At 39.0% G+C, this 25,368-nt stretch overlaps 1 protein-coding gene across 3 annotated transcripts in view; it reads right to left on the bottom strand.

The window, feature by feature from the left end:
- LOC149793702 (uncharacterized) overlaps positions 1-24,937 on the bottom strand; it is a 51,059-nt gene extending 26,122 nt beyond the window's left edge. For 2 of the 3 annotated variants that reach the window (XM_089967701.1, XM_089967703.1), the window contains exons 1-4: positions 24,600-24,720; positions 19,935-20,142; positions 7,509-7,653; positions 4,037-4,278 (exon numbers count right to left, since the gene is read on the bottom strand). In XM_089967701.1, coding sequence (XP_089823827.1) covers positions 4,037-4,278; positions 7,509-7,653; positions 19,935-20,135 — 588 coding nt within the window. In that variant the 5' untranslated portion in view covers positions 20,136-20,142; positions 24,600-24,720. Of the gene's footprint in view, positions 1-4,036; positions 4,279-7,508; positions 7,654-19,934; positions 20,143-24,599; positions 24,721-24,874 lie in introns of those variants that run through there. The other variant, XM_089967702.1, reaches the window with a different exon arrangement.
- Positions 24,938-25,368: the final 431 nt, after the last annotated feature.

The raw sequence follows: 25,368 nt of genomic DNA, 5'->3' as shown, positions 1-25,368 counted from the left end.
AAGCTCTAAGCGCTTTACAACATTAGACAACACCTGTAAGATAAGAAACATAATATTATTATTATAAAAACAAACAGCACGAAATTAGAAAAACATTAAAAAATAAAAAACATGCTGAGAATATTTCAGGTAGGAAACATTATTAGGTCTTTAAGTTTGTTCTTGCAGTCGAAATAAGTGAGTTTTGAGAGCCCTCTTGAATGTGATCACTGTGTCTTTGTGTCTAAGTTCATTTAGCAATTTATTCCACGTTGCTGGGCCCTGGTATGCAAAAGAACGCTGTCCATATGACTTTGTTTTCATAGTGGGAATAATGAGTATACGATTGTCAGAAGAGGAGCATAAGTATCTTGCTGGTGTGTACACATGGGTGAGGTCAGATAGGTATGTTGGACTAGAGTCCGACAGTGAAATGTAGCACAGAGAACAAATTTTGTGCTTGATTCTGGATCAAATGGATAGCCAGTGTAGGGTACAGAGCAGTGGGGAGGTGTGCTCTGATCGTGGTACTCTAAGTATCATCCGAGCAGCTGTGTTTTGAACTTTTTGAAGTTTCTGGAGTAGATATTGAGATGAACCAGACAGAACTGAGTTACAATAGTCCAGTCTTGAAAGTACTAATGAACACACAAGTGTTTTAGTGGCATCAACTGAAAGATATTTGCGAATGGAGCTGATGCATCTCAGCTCAAGATATGCAGCCATGCATATGTTCATGACATGTTGGTGCAATGTGTGAGTACTGTCCAGAGTAACACCTAGGTTTTGTACTGATTGTGTGAATTTAATGTTGGCGTTGCTGATATTTATTGTTTGAGGTAAAGGATGTGAATGAGAAAGTCTTTGTGTTGTGATCAAAATGGCCTCAGTTTTATCATCATTCATCTGCAGCTTGTTACAAGTCATCCATGATTTCACATCAGAAATGCACCTCTCTACACCTTGGATGGTAGCATCAACTTCAGTTGGGTGGCTAGATTTGTATATTTGGGTGTCATCAGCGTACAATTGGTGAGACACTGGATGATGATCTATGACACCTGAGAGCAGGTCCAAGAACAAAGCCCTGTGCAACACCATAACAAAGATCAACTGGGCTGGAGTGTATTCCATTTGCAGAAACAATTTTTGTCCTGTTGACCAAGTAGGACTTGAACCACAGTAAGGCTGTATCCAAATACATGCTGGAGACGGTGAAGTAATATATCATGGTCTATTGTGTCAAATGCTGCAGACAAATCAATGAGGGTGAGGACTGTAATCTGTCCGCTATCCAACACAGAGAGAATGTCATTAACTACTTTTAGAAGAGTTGTTTCAGTACTGCGGCAAGGGCGATATGCAGATTGTACATTGCTAAAAAGACTATTTGAATTTAGATGAGATACAAGCTGGGATAGAACAACCTTTTCTAAGATTTTTCAAATGAATGGGAGATTAGAAACTGGGCGGTAGTTCTTTAAATCATTATGGTCTAGTGTTGGTTTCTTCAGCAAAGGCTTTACAATGGCAGTTTTGAAAAATGATGGGAATTCCCCAGATGAGAGAGAGGTATTAATAACATCAGTTAGTGAAGGCAATACTGGATCTAAGCACTCAAGCAGCAGTGATGTTGGAATTGGATCAAGTTCACATGACTTTGGTGCACTCTTCATCACGATTGTACATACAAAATCCATAGAAACAGGTTCAAATGCTGCTAATGGTTGCTGCTCAAATTCTGTATCCCAACTGTATGGTGGCGACGAGTCAATTGAAATTGTGGTGTCAAGCTTATCTCTAATGGTTTGTACTTTGTCACAAAAGAAATTTGCAAACATGTCCGGAAGGTCGACTGGAGAGAAGGTAGTTGGAAGTGGTGTTGATTTGTTCCTTGGCATTAGCTTGTTAGTAATCTCGAAGAGCTCTTTTGCAGCTGGAACTTTCCATGATCTTAGTAGTGTAGTGGGCTGATTTCACTGCATGGACTATATTTGTGACATTCTTCTTAGCGACTTCATAGATTTGCTTATGAATAGTTAGACTGGTGGAAAGCCAGAGCCTCTCAGCTTTACGGCGGTCTCTTTTAGCAGTGCGAAGCTGGTCCCTAACACTGCTATACCATGGAGAACACTTTTGAATTGATACTCTGCACTTGGTAGCTGGGGCATGTTTGCAAGTAATGAATGCAGACAGTTATCGAGTTGTTCTGCGGTAGGAGGTAAGCAAGTTGTTAGGTTAGCTTGGATGTCGTGCATTAGTTTGGTTCTATTTATCATATGGAGGTTTCTCTTAGTAGCAGATAAAGGTGGAGGGTTAGGGACTGATATGTCAAGATGGCATAAAATGCAGAGGTGATCTGATGCAAGGTCATGGGATACCAGGGAGGACCGTAGAATGTTATCATCAGGCCTATGAAGAATCCAGTCTAAAATGTGACCATGTTTATGGGTGGGTTGGTTAACTGACTGTTTGAGGTTGAAAACATTAATGGAATCTATGAGTTTTGATGTATTTGAGTTTCCGGGACAGTCAAAGTGAAAGTTGAAATCTCCAAGAATAATCAGGTTAACACCTATCGAATTTCCATAGTCCAGGAGATTCAGAAACTGCTCCAAAAAGAGAGAGTCAGCCAGCTTGTTTTTTCTACTAGGAGGGCGATATAGGCAGAAAAAATGGACTGACCTTTGCTCCAGTATGAGTGTGGTTTGGACTAGTTCAAACGATGTGTGGTCGAAATTGAATGTTGTGGTATAGTTAAGATGTTTTATCATGGAGTTCTTTGTGATGACAGCAATTCCACCTCCGCAAGAATTAAGGGGGAACGACTTGATGGAGTAACCAGTGGGTGTTAGATCCACACACTTGGGCTCATCGCCTGATGTGTTTAGCCATGTTTCTGTCACGAAAAATATGTCAACATTTTGGTCGTTGATAAAATGAACTATTTCTGTGTGCTTTTCCGGTGGTCCTACTGACTGGGCATTGAATAATGCAATGCGCAGAGGTATTTCTAGGATAGTTGACACAAAGGCTGATGAATTAATTGGGATTTGAATTAGGTTATCTAAATTAACGGTTGAAATTTTTTTAAATGGTTGTGCCGAAATAAGGGAGATAACTGGAATTATTTTTCCTGTTCTATGCCTGCCAGCTTTGAAACAACGTTTCTTTTTTCACTTCTGTTTACATTTAGGTAATGATGAATGTAGTCCCAGTTCGTTTAGTCTAGAGCACAATGTAGTGTGGAGAGCCAAGGAGTGAACATTTAAAGCAATTAATGAGGGTCCATCGTAGCATGAACGGGTTGACTGGCGAGTATCATGTGATGGCGGTTTGTTCAAAAATATTGGAGCAAGACACCTGAGAAAAAGTCTAATTATTCTCGTTTCCAAAACAAGGAGATGAAGAAACACATACAAATTTAACAGCCAATACATAATGAACACAATAAGGAAGATGAAAACAGGCAACATGCACAAATATCATGAAAACGGCACTAAAAAACGGAATGGCTGCTTCAAGCCGGTTAAGCGATAGCGGCCATCTTGTTTATCCAAGATATACAAGAATGGTCCTCAGTGTGGTACATAACGCACCTTATAATGATCATATACAAGAATACAAGCTTTAATACATTAATCATAAATGGATTTGAAGTTACTAAGTAAAAACAAAAAGTCAGACACAGACTGAAACATGGATACTATGTTCCAAGTCTTTTCTACGTAAAAACAGATCAGCGCATTCAGCAAGATTTTTAAAATAGAAGTATTTCTTCTAAAATTATGAGCTGAATATACAGAACACAGGTCAAATTTACAAATTTAGATACCTGCTACAGGTGCATCTTCAACCACATCAGTTTTATTTTTTTATTTTGCTTAATATCTAAGTCTTTACGTCATGAATGCAGTAAAACTAGCACCAAAAGTACACCAACCAATGTATTTGAGCAATGTTCAGCAACATCCTACATTAGCACAAGCTTTTTGTGAATACACTTTTCAAAGGTAGCATTGAATTTAAATCATAAATATGTGTATCAGCTATTTACCTCAGCTAATTCCAGTAGAGCCTCATTGGTGGTGCCCCCCTGACTGGAGTCGTCCTCTGTGACAGATGTGTCCATACAAAAAGGTTTATCCATGTGTTCTTCCCATGGCAAAACTGCCTCTGTACTAGTTTTCTTTTGGCCTGCAACGGGGGTTATGGGAAACAGTGCCTGCCTGCTTGACGATGGCATGGTCTGTTGCCCTGCCATCAGAAGCATGCTAAGGCCACCCATATTGGAAGGATCTATGTGACAAACAAAATAACTTGATGTAAATTTGAAAATCAAGAATACTTCTAATTAAAGCACTGCTTTAAAGTAGGTATCCTTTAAGAAAAAGGAAGTAGCTTTATTTGTATCTTACAAAAATAGCTGGGAAACTGAAACTTTTGAAATAATTTTGGAACATTTGACACAAAACTGACAAACGCTGTATGCAGTTGCGTGTGTGTGTGTGATTTAGATTTTTAACATAGCTTTAACAATTTTTCAGTTATATCGCTACAATGTCTGCAGTGTGGCAGTTTATAGTGATGTCTGGTACTGGGGCATCATGCCACAGACATGTAGCATGATGTCTCATCCAGTCAAATTATTCTGACACCAGGCCAACCAGTCCTAACCTCTTAATTCTGAGCACCTAGAGAGGCAGCTGTTAGCACCATTTTTATGTCTTTGGTATGACTCTGCCAGGGTTTGAACCTGTGACTTCCTGCATCCGAGGAGGATGCTCTAAACACTAGGCTACCTGAGCGGTCTACTCTTTGAATACAATACACAGTACAATACCAGTAGGAAAATGAAACAATGGATCATTTTAAGCTATATAGTCCTTAGCACCTTCAATTTTCATTGATAACTGACTTTGCTGCTGACTTGCACTGAATCTACATGCAAGCTATTTATATGCAGAATCTACACGAAGCTTACTAATGAGAAGTTGCAGTTAAAAAGAAGAGATCACAATACAATAAATCATGAAAATGATTTTTAAATCATGGATCAGCTATACAAGCTTAAATGCAGGAATGTTTGGTTTATTTCTAGCCATGGGTAACTAACCATATAGAAACAACACTTCAATTAGCAAGTCAGAGAGAAAGGCAAGTTGATCTGACAAAATCCAGGGGAAACTAACTATATGGAAACAACACTTCAACCACCAAGTCGGAAAGACAGGCTGCTGATCTGACAATATCCAAGGGAAACTAACTAAACAGAAACACTAGAGATCTCGGAAACGCTTAATTACGCATATTTGGATGCCAATTTTTCATCTAGGACGCAGAAAATCACTGAGGCAGGAGTCCTCCGTACGCACCTAATAGGTATGCGGCAAATTTCAAAGACTTGCCAGTCCTGCTTCAGCCACCTGCTTTGTGGGAAAATGTGTTAATCAATTAGCTGTGCTGATATTTACAATGACAGAATTCAGTGACTGAAAGACCCCTTGATGTACATACATGTTGCCATTTTATAAGAGTACATAAAAAAGAACATGACGCAATTGCTGGGCTTTGACTGGCGACGGGGTGAAAAATGTACTGATATTTACAGTGATTGAATTCAGAGGCAGAAAGACCCAGAGATGTACATGTGGTTATTTATAAATGTACATAAAATAAACAACTTTAGCTTTCGTTATTGTGTTCATTTCTAAATGTAGCAGAATAAGCAGTGCATGTGACCTCAGAATCAAGACATGTCGAGACTTGGACAAAATGCCATTTGTAAGTGGGTGACATGTCACCTAAAAATGTAAACTTCACCTTCTTCTATTAGGAAAGCAAAAACGACTTCACCCTTTGATTATTTAAAAGGTACATTGACTGACCACACCATATTTTTTTAAAATGCCCCTCGCCTTAGCCCGGTTAGTTCTAGTGTTGTAGCGAAATGTATTCATCAAGGCATCAGTAGTTAGGCCTAGTTTTTATATCAATTATATTGACAAACTCTTGCCCATTCACAAGCATTATGTTTTGATAGCTGACTGACCATTAACCCTTTTCTGAGTAAGTTAGCAACTATCAATTTCCTGTATGATATCCTTTGATGATAAAACATAGAAACTTGTGTTTTAAGATCAGAATCGGTGATCTGGATATTTATTAGCTGCCTCTTATACACTATTTCATCATAAAATTAGTTTGAAACTGTATGTGAACCAGTAGGGCTAACGGGAAATAATGGAAGACTTTGCTAAGTCTGGGATGTACCAGTTTATTCGATTATCTGTTTTCTTAAACCATCGGGCAAATATATTCAGAAAAAATATACAAATCATTGAAACCAAAGTCTAGGTATTATTTTATTAAAGATTTAACTTTAAAATGCAAATTATGTAGGTCAGAAATGTATGGGATAATACTATGTTGTGGAGTTCGTGAGATGCGCTTTAAGGTTTAAGCTGTTTTCTGACTTGACATGTATTTGCGAAAAATACGTGAAAAAACAACAAATCAGATACTGTTTATTTGTCTAAAATTACTACAAGTACGTATACAAATAAGTAAACCACAAATTTGCGATCCTGTCAATGGTCTTGTAATGAAGCTATTTTAGTGAGAGATTACATTATGAAAACCTCTCCATCTAAAAATAGATGCACTCACGTCTGTGTTGATTCTGTAGGAAAGACGGGACTGCAACATTAAATGGTGTGACTCCTATTTCAACCAAAATGGGAGTTCTGGACTCCTAGTTTTAAAATCCTAGCAAGACCTCTGAACACTATTCAAACCAGACAGTTAGGTTGTTGTTGTTGTTGTAGGGTTTAACGCCATTTTTCAGCACACGATAGGCTATACATGGTGGCGGAAGAACCTGGGAAATCCCCCGAAAGAACCACCAACCCTCGAGAAGCTACTGGCAAGCTTTCTCACATATCCACACTGGCCGAATCCGAAACTCGAACCCATGCAGACAGAGGTGAGATGGCTGTGATCCGTAACGGAGAGCGCTTTAGACCACTCGGCCACTCGGGGCCCCCAGACAGTTAGGTAAAGAACAAACAAAAACTTCTGCTTGCACAATCTAAGTCTTAAATCTATTTCTCTGAAAGGTCGCAAATGTTTGAACCTTGTGACTTTGCTAATGAATTTTATGAACCACATCCATGTAACACACTGCATGGGAAAAGTCGATATTCAAACTTTATTCTACTTTGACAACAATATATAGATCCATTTTAAACAAGTCTGACAAATATTTACAGCCAGATAACCTTTTAACTTTGTTTGCTTTAGACTGTAACTAGACACTAAGAATTTTTTTCCAAATGAATTTAAAATAAAATAAAATCTGCTCTTTAATCAAAGTAAGTGACTCTGTTGCCATTTTATGTGCAGCAACTTCAGCAGAAAAATACAGTGTAAGATTCAAAACTCTCATTTTGCTCTTTTCAATTTTATGATTCCAAAATTGTTCACAATTTCCTAATTTTAAATTTTGCGAAATGCTATGCTTTACAAACCTGCCAGTTTTCCTGGAGTGATCGGCCCAGTTTCCACCAGCAAGTCTAGTTCAGACTTCATAGACTTGACACTGCCTGTCTTAGGCATCTTCTCTGGGTTATGCCATTTGTAGTCTGGGTTGGCCTTCATAAAAGCATCCTTGTACTGTAATTAAACAATATCTTACTATGTCAAGAAACTGCAAAAGATCAAGTAAATGTCGCTGGCAGGTATTAATTGAAGCTATATAATGTATACAAAAAGTGGCACTTAAAAAGGATACAGTGTTCCCTCTAAGGGCAGTAGCTGTGCATGGATTACCGAGTAAATCAACCCTCTGCTACGCAGCTGTTGGCTAGTGGCATGATTATGACACTGGAAAGGCATTTCCAGCAACTGCCAATCTCTTGTGGAGCAAAATCTAAATGTCAAGGTAGAATTCAAAATTTATTTTCTGAATAGAGCACTTGTAAGCCTTGCATCATGTTCATGGAGTAATTTGCACATGATTAAGAAGTCATGCAATAATTTTCAAGAAAACCTGTGAGGTAGGCATGAAAGTCATATGCCTGATTAACTGTGCTTGTAAGCCACATGGCATAATATAGTGTAGGCCTAATTAGCTATGCTTGTAAGCCACATGGCATACTATAGTGTAGGCCTAATTAGCTATGCCTGGAGGCCCCATGGCATACTACAGTGTAGGCCTAATTATCTATGCCTGGAAGCCACATGGCATACTATAGTGTAGACCTGGCTAACTGTGCTTGGAAGCCCATGCTTTTATACCCAGACACAGACCTTTAATAATTTAATACCTACATCTTTTGGAGATTATAAAAATTTGAGTCTGAATTTTAGATTAAGTTTTCATTCTGAGCCAATCAAAAGACATTACAAATGTAAAGTTGTGGTTTGAAATTTTAATTTATTTTTCTTCAGTACATGATAGTTTTATACATGGCACCCAGTATATTTGGTGGAGGAAGAACTCAGACCCCCCCCAAAAAAAAACTTTGACCCAAAGGACATTAGTGCCATGATTTCTCACATATACACGTCAAATGAGTTAAGACTTGAACAAATGAGGGGAGATGTGCAATGTCAGTGGTTTGTAAAGGCAAGCACCTTATACCACACAAGGCAACACAAAGTAAAGTCAGTTGTTATTGGTGGATACAAAATTCCAAGCTTGAAAGTGTTATGATTTATCATTCATTTATTACATAAACAGATATTTAGATGAGTCAAAGTGGATCTGTAGCATGCAAGACTTGCAAACAGAAGAGTGAAGTCATGAATTATACCATTTAATCAATGTGGACTGGCAGGCATGGTGTCCAACTATCATCGGCTAGTATTTGCTGAAAGAAATCATCTGACGAAGAACCATGCAGGGAATCAGCCATTTGGGGTTTTCCTGGTACTAGTGGTAGTCCTAATTTTAAAGAAGCATTCAAACAAGATATATTTACCCCTCTGGCCTTTTAAAATCATTTAACTGCTTCAAGTTTTCATATGTAGCACCTACAGCTTCAGAAAGCAACAGATGTTGCAGTTCCAGCTGAGACCATGAATGTTTAACATACCAGTAGATCACCAAGTATTGGGTTACTGAGCCTGGATATGAACTCAAGTTTTATTTTTATTAATAATACTAATACTGACCAATCTTTCACAGTCAGCATTAGAATGGTAAAGAATCATGGTGGTAAAGTCGATACGGAAAAACACTTTAAAACAAGGAAACACATCAAATTTTGGCTCATCTAGCTCCACTACAAAAGTAACTTCTTTTTTACAGCAGAACTCAAGTGCAGACACAAATGTTATAAATAGAGAGGTGTTATTTACTTAACGGTAGCAGAGTGTGTGTGTGATTTAGATTTTTAACATAGCTTTAACAATTTTCAGTCATATCGATATGATGTCTGCAGAGTGGTAGTTTATTGTGATGTCTAGCACTGGGGCATCATGCCAGACATGGTTCCCACGCTTTTCTAAATATAAATTTCCAGGTCTTTTCCAGGATGAAATTAATTTTTTCAAGGTTAACATATGACCATTTTAGATTATAAAACAGCATATTTTTAGTAAATTGTGTTTCTCAGAGAATACTTACCCGATCACATTAACGTTAGGGATATAAGCCTGCTACCTCTCGAATCCAGCCCCACTAAAAGACAAAAATTCGTCTTTTCGGTCTATCTCATATAGACCAAAGGGCAATAACTCTTGCCCCTTACCTCCCCTTGCCAGGTGTCACTAGTTTTTTAAGCTGAGCGATATATATTATACGAGGATGCTCGCATAGCGGGGTGGTTGGGAGGGTTTTTAAGTAATGTGATCGGATAAGTATTCTCGGAGAAACATAATTTACTAAAAATTTGCTTTCTCCTTCAAATATGTTCCCAGATCACATTAACGTTAGGAGAATAAGTAATAGGAGGAGGAAATGCTGAGCATCCTACCTCCACCCCGGGTACCTTCTAGGGAATGAAGGCCGGATTCCCCATTTGAACGATAACCCGTTCTCCTAATTTCATCAGCAACACAGCCTAGGGTCACGTGATATGTGACCCCTATAAACGGTTAAGAAGATAGTTATTGAAATCTTCTTACCTACGAAATTTCACTGGCGAATCCAGCGAAGTTGATAGGCTGTGCTGATTGTTTTAAATGGGTCTGGCGGTCATCTGGGCTGCCGATACTGGACCTACCAGATTCAAGGTTTGCCTCTGCGAAGCCAAATCTCTGAGATAAAAACTGGAGAAGGTTGACTCTGCATGCCAGCCAACAGCTTCTATTACATCTCGGATTGAAACATTGCGTTTGAATGCCAGGCTCGCCGGGATTGCTCTATCTCATGAGCCGTAATCTTCATGAGGCGACTCTGATCTTGTGAGACCTCAGAGTACGCTGAGCGTATAACCCACTTCAGCCATGAAGCAAGGGCTTGAGGGATGATATCCCATTTACCAGCTTTGACTGGAAGAAAGAGGCGCTTACGTGTGTCCCGACACGCCTCTGTGCGTTTTAAATAGTGCTTGAGTGCACGAACAGGATCTTGCATGGCTGCTGCTCTTGACTTATCTATGGAAGAGAGCGAGCGAATGATGATTCTTTGATTGTCAATGGATGGTAACTTATTTTTGGCTACAAAGCCTGGTTGCGTCAGGAGGACCACCGAACCATCTGATCTGAACTGAAGAAAGTTTGGGTCACTGGAAAGGGCATGTAGCTCGCTCACCCTGCATTTGCTGAAGCTAAGGCTATCAAGAAACATGTTTTGTATGATAGTAGCTTTAACGAAGTGTGGGCTAAAGGTTCAAATTTGTCTGAACTGAGCTATGTTAAAACCCAAGACAGATTCTATTTTGGAAACAGGGTGAGGGATTTTGGTCGATTGAAATCAAAATTGGCTAAAAGATCTGATAGATCTTTGTTATGCCCAATATCACATCTACCATGATGGCGGAATGTGTCTGATATCATGGAGCGGTAGCCTTTGATAGTAATTGGGGCCAACTGTTTCTCCTCGAAAAGCCAGAGAAAAAAGTCGGCCATTTGAGGGATTGAGACACTCAAAGGGACGATGTTATTGATATGGCACCAGTCCCTGAAAACACGCCACTTTCCTTCGTAAGCCTTCAGAGTGGAGGGCCTTCTTGCTCTTGAGATTCTCTCCACAATCGAAGGTTTAAATTGTTTGTCTCGCAAGGCTGCCCGGACAAGAGCCAAGCGTGAAGAAGAAGACGGTCTGGGCAGGGGTGGAACACATGTGACCGCGGTTGTTTGAGAAGATTTGGGCTGGTTGGAATCTTCCTGGGTAGATCTATCGCTAGATCGAGTAGATTGGTGACCCAGGACTTGTTCCATCTGAGAGGGGCAATCAGAATCATCCGACGGTTCTGACCCCTTAACCTCTGGATTATTTTCGGTACCAAAACCGTGGGAGGGTAGGCGAATGCCCACAACCCCTCCCAGATGATTGACAGAGCGTCCACGGCCCAAGCCTCTGGGTCTGGAATCGGAGAGACGAAGGTGGGCAACTTGCGATTCCACCTTGTCACAAAAAGATCGATCATCGGACACCCCCAAAGTGTGCAAATCCGAAGAAAGACTGATTGATGGAGTGACCATCCCGTGTGAATGACTTGACCTTTCCTTGATAGAGAGTCGGCCAAGACATTGAATCTGCCGGGAATGTGTCTAATTTGTACGTTGATGTGGAGGTTGTCGTACCAACGTAGAAACTGCCAGATCAGAATGCACAGGTCTGGTGATTTGGTGCCCCCTTGTTTGAGGAGGTAAGTCACCACCACAGAGTTGTCTGACATAATGAGGACAGTTTTTCCTGAGAGTTGATCCTTCCAGAAATGAAAAGCATTGATGACAGCCCTCATTTCTAAAAGGTTGATGTGGAGAGGCCTCTCCCCTGGCTCCCACCTGCCGCTTACTGTAGCGAAGTCCGGCAACAGATGGGCACCCCAACCGTAGGTACTGGCGTCGGTACATACTGTTATCTCCGCTTGGGGCATCTCCAGAGGAATCCCTGTGGACAGCCAAGCGGGGTTGTGCCACTGATGCAGGAACGATCGTATCTTGGGCGTGATCATTATTGTTTGATTTAGGGGACTTGGAAAGGGGCGCCATTGTGCCAGTAACGTCATTTGTAAGGGATGCATAAAAAGACGGCCAAGCGGGATCAAGTCTGCCGCCACATTGAATAATCCGTGGAGTTGCAAGAATTCTCTCGCTGAAATCCACGTCCTGTTGGAAACAGACTCAACGAGTTCGACGATCCGGATTATGCGAGCGCAAGGAAGCCTTACCAGACTCAAATCGGTGAGAAACTCCATACCCAAATGGACAAAACGCTGGGATGGACGGAGATCTGACTTTTTCCAGTTCATGAGAAAGCCTAGATGATCTAAAAGTGCTAAAAGATCATTTCTGCCTTTGAGCAGAATAGAACTTACCATATGTTTCTGGAGGATGTCGTCCAAGTACACTGCCATCCCTGTTGATGAAGTCGAGCGGAACAGGGTGATGATGCAATCCATAACCTTGGTAAAAGCCCAAGGGCTGATGTTGAGGCCAAAGGGTAGGACCTGGAACTGATACACCGTGTCGCGGTAAGCGAATCGGAGAAATTTCCATGACACGGGGTGGATAGGGACGTGAAAATATGCGTCAGTCATATCTAGACTGACAGCATACTCATCCTGCCGGATTGATCTTGCCGTTTCCATCTTGAATTTCGGTGGTAAAATGTATTGGTTGAGGCGACTCAGGTCAATGATCGGCCTCAACTTGCCATTTGCCTTCTGGATAAGAAACAGCCTGGAATAAAACCCCGGCAATTGCGGGGTTTTTTTTCACGATCTCCACCTCCCGTTTTTCTATGAGCGACCGTATCTCCTGTTGTAGAAAGGTATCCTTCTCCCGATCGGACGGTACGTCCGTGAAGAGGAGAGAGAAGGACAGGGGAGGGGGTTGGATAAATGAAATCTGAACTCCCTCCGAAATGACCTGGATCACCCAATCGTTCGGAGGAAAAAAGGTGGTCCAGTGGTCCTGAAATTGCAGGAGGCGGCCGCCCACAGGTAGGCTGTCCGCGGGTGGTGGAGAGAGTATGTCAATTTTTAGAGTTAGGAAGCTTGAAGACGGAGAAACTTTGTTTCTTACCACCTCTGTATGGTTGCCTCCTAGCTTGGTTAGACTGTTGTCTCCTGGCATTGGGTTGGGATCTATACTGCACATGTGATTGTAAGGATCCCTTGTTCCTGGTCCGCCAATCATCCCTCTGCTGTGACAGGGGCTGATAGTTTCAAAACGCCTGCAAGGGTTGGGGGGTGAGTTGGAGGGGCAGTTCCTGAGCTGCCTGCTTCCGAACTTCTTCAATTTTTCCTCCAAAGAGTAAAGGCGACCCAAACGGAGTCATCCGTAAAGCCAGAGTATGATGGGGCTTGAGTGACGTGGACCGTAGACATGCGTCACATCGTATCAGGTCTAAGTTGGCAGAAGCAGTCAACGCATTAGCCATGGAATGGTGAGCTGCCCTGTTAATAACTCTAGCAATCCGGGCCATCGCTTCCCAAGCGTGGTCATTGTCGGATTTTTCTGCGAGTCAGAAAATGGCTAATGAAGCCAAGTCTAACATTGAAGACGTAGTGACTACATTCCGGACTAGCTTTGACGTGGCATGGAACACATTTTTGTCTACTTTGTAAAACAGTGGAGCGGACATGTGAACTGCTGCCATATTTTTGTCCAGGGCCGGAAGATCCGTACTGAAGGCGTCTGAATGAGTTTCGTAGCAGCGACACGAGAATGTCGCTGGTACTTGGCTTTCTGAAAAGAACGCCTTAGCATTCCCCGGATCACCTATTCATCCTGATAGACGATCATTGATCTCCTTAATTTTTGCCGACTGGGGAAGGAGCCGGAAGGACGGTGTCTCTTCCTCCCCATCAAGATCTACAGATGCCTTAACTTTGTAGTCTTGAGTGGCGGTAGGAAGTGGAGGGCATTCTGAAGTTGCCAACACCCTATAAATTTCTTCCACTGCTGCCTTGAAGCCATACTCAGTCCGTTCCATGGTTGGATCTGTGTACAGCTGATTTGCTGGAGTTTCGTCACCCTCACTGTGTGCCGAGTCGAGTTCTGTAATAGCTTGCATTTCTGGATAGAGCATACCAGGTGGCATAGATGACGCGATTCCATCATCCTTAACACTGTCACTAACTCTCCCTTGTGGATAAGCCGTGAACATATGGACGGACGGCCCTGCCAGCTGGTTTGTCTGGCTTGTGGTCGGTTTGAATGTTGGCGATGGTCCTGCTATCACCGGTACTGGCTGCTCCAATGGCCTGGCTGGATGGACAGATTTCTCACTAAAATCTCCGCCATAGTATTGGTATGTTGCCGGCGGTACAGCTTGACGGACGGATTTATCACTAAAATCCCCGTAAGTCATGTTTGGTCAGACCGTTTTAGCAATAGGGTCCCCATGCTGGGACAGCTGGACAGGCGGTGATGTAGAGGTTGTATAAAGAAATGGATCCGATGGATCCGGTAAAAACCCCATGCATCCTGACTTACAGGCTCGAAGGCCATGCTCAGACATGCGGGTGGACTTAACGCCCAATGGGCAGCCTAAAATTGGGGGAACATTCCTCCAAAGAGTCAGAAAAAGCTGTGGAAGCGAGCGAGGGAAATAAGGGTAATATCTGGCCTGATGTCAATAGCTGCATCTTCGTTTCCTGGACCAAACGACACATCTGTTCAAAGTTGGACTGTCGTACCCTGTCAACATTATTTTCCTCCATTGCCGCTGATGTTACTGTGGCTGACGGTTGCAAACGACGAACTTTAGGTGGACGGGGGACCCCAACGTCCCCCACAAGGCTTGCAATGGAGGCCGTCTTCTGATGTATACTGAGGACATCAATGCTATCTTTCCTCGACTTATTCCATATATCCCTCCCTTTTGCTGCCTTCTGGACTACATCAGCCCACGTTTGCTCTGTCCAAGTATTACACACGCTGCATGGTATAGATGATGTACACTTGGTACATACAATACAAGAGTCATGGTTGTCTTCTTTTGCTTTTAACTTTTTGCATTTCATGCATTTGGTTGACATTTCTACTGAAACGACACAAGAAAAGAAAACAAAGCACAAATTATCAATTCAGCAAGTTATTAATTCGCTAATACCACAACCGTTACTAACGGAGTAAGCGAAATTAGTCAGTGTCGCGTTAACTCTTAATTGACAACACGAGTTCCGCGATAGCATGTGTAACATGGTCTTCAGTAAACGAAATCTGTAAGGGTGACAAAGTCACTCAATTTTGAAAAAAATTGTCAAAATAATATATACAACCTGTAGAAGAATGATTGTCCAACGCAATAAATCCAAATTTAACTTCGGATGGTCCAATTTAACGCTAAGATGGCTTGGATTGTTTGGAGGTATAATGAACGTGTTATCCGTACAAGCGAAGCTTAAAAAACTACTGACACCTGGCGGTGGCAAGGGGAGGTAAGGGGCAAGAGTTATTGCCCTTTGGTCTCTATGAGATAGACCAAAAAGACGAATTTTCGTCTTTTAGTAGGGCTGGATTCGAGAGGTAGCAGGCTTATATCCCTAATGTTAATGTGATCGGGGAACGTATTTGAAGGAGAAATACATTTTCCAAATCTGAAGATGTTTCTCTTTCAAGACTCTCCAAAACATATATCAGAAAAGACGATCATGTACAAACCACAAAATGAGTCACACAAAACAAATCTGACTATATTCCTATAAATTGGCATTTAAAGCCATTTCAATGTACAGAATATAAATCCTAACTTTACTTTGCTGGCCTGCATTATGTTGCTATGTGGAAACAACACAATGAGCATAACATACTTTGTTTCCTTTCAAACCTTTAATTTTCCAAAGAATTCTAGCGCAATATGTGTGCATTTTATATAAAGTAAACATTTCCTATCACACTATGAAAACCCCAATAAATCTTGTTACAAAAAAAGTTTAACCAGGGATTGTCCTGGGCTTCGCCAATGTCGCAAATTGCGATTTTTCTTTCCTTATTGGCGACAAAAATATCCCATCTGGCGATTTTTTTGGCGACATACTTTTTGGTTATTTAATTTGTACATACAATCAATGATTTGGACTGGATAAATTAAAAGGCAGAACGAAAGGAAGCCACAAACTTGACTAAGCAATGCATTGGAATCAATCTGTTACACAAACGATCCTTTGTTCTTATTGACAACCCCATCTTTACAGTGCATTGTTACATCATAATCTGCTTATGCTGACATCTGGGCTGAGTACTGTATGCTGCGATACAGTCAATCATGCTACCGCACTATACCTACAACTGACCGACTTCTGAAGGTGCGAATAGAACAGATACAATTAATTGTATGGCTAATCCTTCTGGGTTTTTTTTTATACATATACCAATACAATAGTTTTGCTGAACCTTCATAGAAAACTGATAAGCATTGAAGTACCGACTACTGTGTATAAATACAAAGCAAATGGAAAAAATCTAAATCACAATTACATCTGTCGCCAGTGCGGCATTTTGCTCATTGATCTTTTCCTTTTGCCATCAGTCCTGATTTACGGCTGCAGAGACTTAAACTCCGCAACAAGAAATAGCAAAAAAGAACAGTTTTGCATAATTAATAATAATTATTTCTCAAAATACAGGAGTGAAAGAATCCCTAAATTGGGTGTGAATTTATGCTTATATATACGGTCCAATATTGCCAGGTGTAGACTCGTGTAAGTTTCATTCGTGGGAATGGAGATCCCATTTTTCTTGTTGAGAAAATTTATACAGCATTCAGTGATCATTCTTGGGATTTAGGAAGCAATTCACTACAAGCTTTATGAAGCTAGCCGGGGGGGGGGGGCTGCTGAGAGACTACTGGTGTCACCTGTCAGCACTGAGGACTGTGAACGTGGATTCAGTAAGATGAACCTCATAAAAACTGACATCAGAAATAAGCTCTGCATCTCATCTCTCAAGAATTTAATGAGAATCAGCATGTACAGATGTGAAAAATTAGACTTTGAAACTGCATTCAACAAGTGGGCAGCCCTAAAATTGCGACGGATCTTCATGTAACACTTTGTAACATTTTGTTAATGCTTGTTGTAATTAAAGTATTAACTAATCCATCTTTTGTAATTTTCATTGCCTGTTACATTAATAGACTAAATTAACACTTGGAAAAATGTACACTACTTTTTTTGGCGACACTTTTTGAAAATTGGCGACAAAATATTGAGGTTGGCAATTTTTTTGGCGACAGCTTTTTAAAAGCCAGGACCATCCCTGTTTAACCCTGAAATTATGCATGCCAATTTAATCTCAAGCAAGATTTTTCAACCAACCTAAATTCCTTAAGATGATTTGGTTAAAAATTCCATCATTTAAAGACATTTACAACTGGGTTGATTTAAATTTTGACAAAAGACCTCCAAAATAATATACTGTTGTATAAACAAGGACTGATTTTTTCTGTAAAATCAACTTGTCCTCTTGTAGTTCAATAAACCAGTCCCCAAACCTGTATTGATGTCTTTTATGGTTTCTTAATATATAATAAATAGGACAACAATTTCCCATTTCTCCTGGGGTCCATTTAAGATCTGAAACCAATGCTTCAAGCTACATGTCACTTTGTAATAGTTTCGCACCAAAGTTTAGCTCAGAGATTCTAAATTTTTCTAATCTGGGTTTCCCCCGAATATTCCAACCCTATTTTTCACTTTTCGACATTCTGGATGGAGTTTGGGTTCAGAGCAATTACATATCACAAATTTGAAATCGGCTGCCACCGTAAGATAGCTTACCAGTGAGCTTAGCAAATTTAAAAAAGGTTATATCGACTTACACCTGCATGAAATCGATAGGAAAATTATTTATTTTCTCAAAAATGGCAAATATTATAATTGTTATGTCTTTAATCTGCTGACAGACTAGACAAAACTCAGCATAGATGAAATCTGACCCTGTCTTGCCATTTTGTTAATAGTCACATTACTTTTGTAAAAACCAGAAAGAACATAATTCTCAACATATTTATCTAGAGAACAAGTACAAGAAACTTGGCCAGTCTGATTCATCAAGCAGAGTAGTCTGGTTCCCTGCTTTGTAGGCTCCCTACGTGAGCACATTTCATGTGATACAACAAAATTCCGAAGATGGACTCGGAACAAACAGAATTTTGTGCTCTTTCATTTTTGTATTTTTATTACAACCAGTATAAGACTCTCATTTAATACTTTTTTCGATGATAACTGAAAATGATGGTTGTGAGATTCCGTGTGCTTGTGCGACATGCTATTGAAATTGCTAGTACCAGCTCAAATTTCATCAATACATCAGTTTCATCAACACCGTTTACTATCGTGCCGCCATGGCATGCAGTTCATCCATAATGCATGTAATTCCATTGAAAAATTGCACACAGATTTACAATATTCAATAATTTTGTCCCAGATCACTGTGTCTGAATTCAACGTCTTATATATAGTATGAACAGAATATTAATACCGTTTACTTACCGTCTGATATCGTACCATGCAATTAATCCATAATACACGTAATCCCATTGCAAAAATTGCATACATATTTAAACTATTCATTAATTTTGCCACAGATCATTATGTGTCTGAATTCAATGGGAAAAATTAACAGCAAAATTAGGTTAAGAAAGATAAAGCATGTGTATGGTTCATTGCGTTCCTGGGTCTATGAATGGTGTCTGTATAAATTTCATGATGCTAAACTTTTCTCATATGTGTTTCAGTGTACATTTATCCATTGTAAATTTCCAATAATTAAAGCTTGTACGCCTATTCGTTCGGACAACTACAGCAAGAATAATTAACAATCAACACATTCTTTCAGCATGCATATACCTTTTACTTTAGATTTTGTGAATATAGAAATAAACGTGTAAAAACTACTATAGTAATCATTGCGCAAAGTGCAGAGAACGACTTGCATTTGTGACCTAGCTTTCCCATAACAGTAAAAAAAAAATTACAAAAAAAGAGGAAATTAATAACGAGTTCATAAACAAACACCATACCCACGTAAAACCCGAGAACTAAGTGCAGTAGGCCTGCAATGATCACAAGTCACTTTTATATAAAAAAATTTAAAAGCTGAACGCGTCTACAATTTTATACCCTTTCAATTTCCAGCTAATAAAGTGGACATTATTTACTGGTCAACTGATTGCATCTAATAACACCGCCAAGCCCAGCAAACATGTTGGTGGCTTTCGTTTTTTGATGTTTATTAAATTGTGAATCTTTTATCAACCACCACATTGTCTACTGCTTGGTTGTGTATGCAGTTAAAGAAGAAACACACGCTAGCTATTGTTTGAGCAACAATTGTAAACAGAATTAATTGAAGACAATCACAAAGATGACTTACTAGCTTTACTCATGGATCAGTAAAAAGCAACATTTCCGATAATGTTTATTTTGGCATAATACTGGTGTAATTGTTAAATTTCAGAAGCTATGCCACAATCATATTGCATTGAAATTCATAGATGAACTCTTCCCCAAAATGATAATAAATGTTTTACACATTATTTCTTGTACTTAACCCCCCCCCCCTTACGAGAAAATAACTTGTACATGCATTTACAATTTTAGGAACCAAGCCACGATCGTAATACATTTGAATTCATATGCGATCTCTTCCCCAAAATGATAATAAAATTTTCATACACTATTTAACATACTTTGAACAAAAAAAATTTCATGTGTGAATGAATATATGAAATTTTAGTAGCCACACCACAGCCGCGTCATATTCAAATTCGCATTATCATGGGGCACGTTATGGCAGGGTAGCACTGTGCCTGCTGACAGCTTTAGTACCTGTTTGGCTAAATCTGTGTAGACAGTCTTCTCTTCATCCTTCAGATTGGCCCACAGGTCACCTAGGATACGTGTCACATTTCGATTATCCAGGTCAGGATTCTTCTCACGTACCATGCTCCGGTGCCGCTTGCAGAATATCAGGAAAGCATTCATTGGACGCCGAATCTCCCGCTTGTCCAAATCTGGTGGACTGTCCATGATAAATCTGAAATTCATAGAAAAAAAACACATTTACCAGTAGTTTCTTTTATAAGAACTATAAATGTGTACACAGAACATAGATGTACACCTATGTACCTGATAATCAACTGATGCGGAAAAACAACTTAACTGTAATTGATGCAGTGGCAGACATAGGTAACTAAACATGATCTTTCAATGTCAAACTGTGACCTAATTTTTTTTACAAAGCCCTAAAATTTAAAAACATTAAATAACAATACTGCAAACAATGTTTCTAATCTGAATTTTTACCTCGGGGTATATTAATCACCAAAATGGATGATCCATGATCATAATAGAGTAATGTGAACAGCATATATGACATTTGCCTCATGTTTAATAGTACTCCGTGTAGGCACAAGTGTGGTATGGTCGATGTGGGACATTACTGAACAAGGGTCTTGACAACTTCAATCACTGGTCAAGTCTCAAACTAAAGTTAATATGCTGAAAACATTTTCTTATTATACTCACCATGACTGCGACTTTTAGACATCTGAATCTATAAGTTTCTTATTACCTTAAGTGCACGCTATCCATAAATCTGGGTCAAGGAATTTACTCCAGAACAAAAATTATTGTGCAAAACTATTTTTCTATTGAGCCTCCATGACCATGACCTTTGACCTTTTGACTAAAAATCAATTGACCTCTTATTTACCTTATGTGCAACCCCTCTGCAAACAGGATCTTTGTTGTTTACAGTTTGACTCAACTTATAGAGTATATATCATATAGCTTTTTGCTTTCAAATGGTAGAAAACATCAGATTTGGACAAAGAAACTTTCGTGCAAATGCACACTAATTTTTCACATGCCTGCATAACTTAAATTTACTGGAAACTTCAACTGGATGAAAACGAAACTTGTTTGTCTACCTTTATTTTCATCTTTGGAGTCCTACACCAGACTGAAGAGACATGCAGATGTTCAAGTATTCTTTTATCTGCTGGGACCAAAGTACATTTGTGTTTCAGCCTGGTAATCTTTCCCGAAAAATGGTGACATTTTATCATATTCAATTTTTTTTATTTTTGTTCAAAGTATGCCAGAATTAAATAAAATTGTTCTTTACAAATGATATGATATCTTGTTGTTGCTGTTGTTGTGGTTTTAAAACCATTTTTCAGTACATGATAGACTATACATGGCGATCATTGTATATGGTGGTAAAAGAACCTGAGAAATCCCCATGAAGAACCATCAATCCATGCGAAGCTACTGCCAAACTTTCTCACATACCCTTTTGGCCAAGCCTTAAACTTGAATCCATGCAGAGAAGAGACATTAGTGATCTGTTAAGATGAGCCCTTAGACCACTTGATAAAAATATATCACAACTAGCTCAAGCATATAAAAAATGTCATTATTTGATGCGTCTGACAACTTGAGTCTTTGTGTTTGCAAATCATATTTGTAACCTACGGTGCAAGATAGTTTTTGAATGCTGGAGGAAATTATATTGAATCAAATGTAACCAAACTTTTCTACAGATTAAAGAAGTAAAATGTATTAATTACAATCATCTTTTCTTTACATCTATGAGCCAATCAGCTATTCTTGCAACCTTCTGAAGGAAAATCATTACCATGTTGTGCTTTTTCCTTAAGACTTCATATACAGCGAAGAACGTAACTTGCATTCAATAATAAGAAACATTAAATGGAAACAAAAGATTACAGATGTCAGCATCATGGCTTTGGTGCGAGATGACAAAGCCAACTTTTGAAATTCATCCAGCTCTGGTAAGATCACTTATATCAATACTTAAATATTTATGGTGGGGCCCCTAGTGGTATAAAGCGCTCTCCATTATGGATCACTGCCATCTCACCTCTGTCTGCGCTGGTTCGAGTCTCATATTAAGCCAATGTGGGTATGTGAGAAAGCTTGCCAGTAGCTTCTCGTGGGTCGGTGGTTCTTTCCAAGGTGTTTCCCCTGGTTCTTCCTCCATCATTAATACTGGCTGCCATGTATAGCCTTGTGTGTGCTGAAAAATGTCGTTAAACCCCACAAACAAACAAAACAAATATTTATGGTAATTTAAATCCAAACTCATTACATAACGGCGACAATTTTGGTGCATATAACCTTGTATCTAATGCACTGGATTTCATAACAGAAGAATTCAGTAAAAATACAAGGGACTTAATCAGTCAAGCCAACACGATACTTTGCTCAAGTTTAATGAATTGTGAAGTTTTATAACAAAATTGTAAGTGGGGAAACGTGAGGTATATGAACTTCTGCTTAACCCAAAATGAAAATTTCAGTTCCTTGATCTTTAACCTCTGGGCCAGAGAATCAAGACTATTAGAAACGTTGATAAATACAGATCCAGGAAACTTGATATACTGATCATAAACAAACAAAAAATGAAAAGTTCTCCCGAAGGATCTTGACCTTTCACTGACAATGTCAGAAACAGCAAGGAACTACCTGCCATAGTATAGACTATTTATTAAATTTGATGAATATTTGAACAAGAGAACTGGACTAATGAAAAAAAGAAAATCACATTTTTGGGTCAGGCCAAATCAAACAAAATGTATGGTTTTGGTTACACTGAAATAAAATGAGGGTAGATATGTTATTTTTGTCGGCCTGGGTGGGTTGATTTAATTGAAGCATGAGATAGAAGAAATTAAATTTGAATGGAGTTAGTAGTCTGTTACATCTCTTTTCTAAATTTGTTCTTCCTGAATTGTTTTTCTTCCCCCCCCCCCCATAAAATGAAGGATTTGGAAGAAGAAAAAAAAATAGGGTCGATCAAAGTAACCAAAACTACACATACTTTTTATATTTGGCCTCATAAAAGTTTTTCCTCAACTCATGAATAAAGCACATAAGTAGCGTAAGAAAAAAATACCACATCAAACAAAAGTTCCATTGTGAAAATCCAACTCGTGTATGAATTGTTGGTAGGCGTGATGGACCAATATTCTCCTGCAGCTTTGGAAGGAGGTATAAAAGGAACCACAAGGATGTGTAATCTCTTTGAAAAATTCTCACCTTTTTTTATACATATAGTAGCACTTGTTGTTAATTTCACTTTTGACGTGGTGCAAAATTATGAACAATGCTTTTAAGAACAAATGTCTTTTTTTCTGGCCTAGTATTCCCAATACTTGAAAACCAAAGTATCGGAAACACCAGTCTGGAAATCCAAATTTAGAAAAGGACACATTTTGTTCATAAGAGATTTTCCCTATATTTTTTTCATCTCACAAATGAACTTAAAAAGTAAAATCAAACAAGTTGCATAACTTTAATGTGGGCAAAACAAATTCTACATACAGAATAAACAACACTAACATTATAAAAACTGAAATGGCCAGTTGCTGTCAAGTCAATGGTGAATGAATTTCCTCTTCGTTCTTGCTAGCTTGCATTTTGAATATATTAGTTTACTAAGCAAGTATACTTTCATAAGATGAAAAAAAAATGAATACTCATATTTTACAACAGGGAAAGGTTAACCTTAGGTCCATGGATGCACCAATATGCTCCCATATGGAGTGTTCCCAATATTACATATAACAACATTAAAATATATTTTCCAAAATCAAAATCTCCACTAAAAATGAAGAAATTAAGTCACATATAGTGTACACTAGAAACCATGCCAAATAATTGAGGAAAAGAAAATTAATAACCTTGACTTTTCAGGCACCCATGTGACAATAACAGAAAGGTTAACTATTAATAAAAAATTAAAAACATGCAAGTGAAAAGTGCAACAAGACAAAATCTCTTTACCATAATGCTGAATAAATTTAGTACTAAAGTTTTGTGCAGTTTAATGTTAAATGCATTGCAAAGTCTTTTAAGAAGCTCTGTTCACGATCGGTTTCACTTTCAACGACTGCAAGTGCAATGCAAACATCCCTTACCTGGGCCCCATTAAGCACAGGACCTTTACATACACAATCCCCCAAAAAGTCATGTGGCCCATTTAATCATCAATGAAAATAAATCCGTCATGCAAAGAAATGACGAAAAACATATAATAATTTGATCTTAATTGTTCAATTATAGTTTATATTTGTTACAAAGTGATGCGACCCAATTTAAAGGTCTTGTCAAAGATGTCCGCTATAACATTCAAAACAGCACCCATTGGCTTGCTTTAGAAGAACCCAACCCCGAGCGACGTGGTTACAAAGAACTCGAATAAGGTCTCGAAACTCACTTGATACATACCTACAAATGAATGTAAAAAGTTAGAAGAATGTTTAAACTTCCAAAAGTCATAAATGAGATTGATAATCAATGCAAGAAAAACGATAAAATTTGAACAAGAACTGTGCTAATTATATATGCAAGATCCAGACAAATCGTTCATAAACATGTGTCGGTCTCACTGAATGAACCATGCGGCAATCAAATTGTAAATGAAAATATTAAAATATCCTTTCATATAGTATCAATCATATTTACGTTTGATGCGAATCGTCCAATACAACAGCTGTACATTCAATCAAGTAATCGTCATTTTAAATTTTTCAAATTTCAGCTAGCTCGCTCAGCACCTCTCTGTTGCTGGTAAGACTGAAGTGGGTCAAGGACTCAAATAGTGACCCTCGGAAGTTATTGTGAAATTGACATGTGGGCGATTTTCAGGTTTTATTTTGCTTGTCCTATTATGACTCTACTCTTTTCTCCACTTATATTATTTTTAAAATAATTTTTAAGATAATTTAAAATTCTAGCACCTGCCACGGAAGGGGCCCAGTACCCAGCGACCACGACGTCAACAGTATAAACAGCATCCCACGTGGTTTTCTTTGCTCTAAAAGGGAGATGATTCTTCCGGTATATTGGTTCCGTATCTATGAAACTACAACTGGATGACAAGAAATAACCCATTTTGATATAATATTTTCAGCACAAGATAGGATTGAATACAATTATTTCTTAGATAAGACTAGACCAACAATAAGATAATATCTAAATATTATTTACGTTTAAATTTGAAAGTGCCCACAAATGACAAAGGAAGACCCCCTTCCCTAACGTCGTGAGCTGCAGAGAGGGCGAACAGCCTCTAATTGACTCACTCTCGAACCGTAAAAATAAGCCTTCCTGATAAGCGCAACAAAAAAATCGCAACAAAAAAAAAATCGCGGCGGTGACTGGGGGTGCCAAGACAACACTCTCGTTGCTTGCTGCTATTATCCACAAATTTTATCAAGACCTATACGATAAC

This window comes from Sinohyriopsis cumingii, chromosome 8 (genome assembly GCF_028554795.1).
Source record: "Sinohyriopsis cumingii isolate HCF-2022 chromosome 8, ASM2855479v2, whole genome shotgun sequence".
NCBI classification, from domain to species: Eukaryota; Metazoa; Mollusca; class Bivalvia; order Unionida; family Unionidae; genus Sinohyriopsis; species Sinohyriopsis cumingii.
The sequence above is the reverse complement of the archived record's forward strand: the minus strand, read 5'-3'. Positions and strand labels throughout refer to the sequence as shown.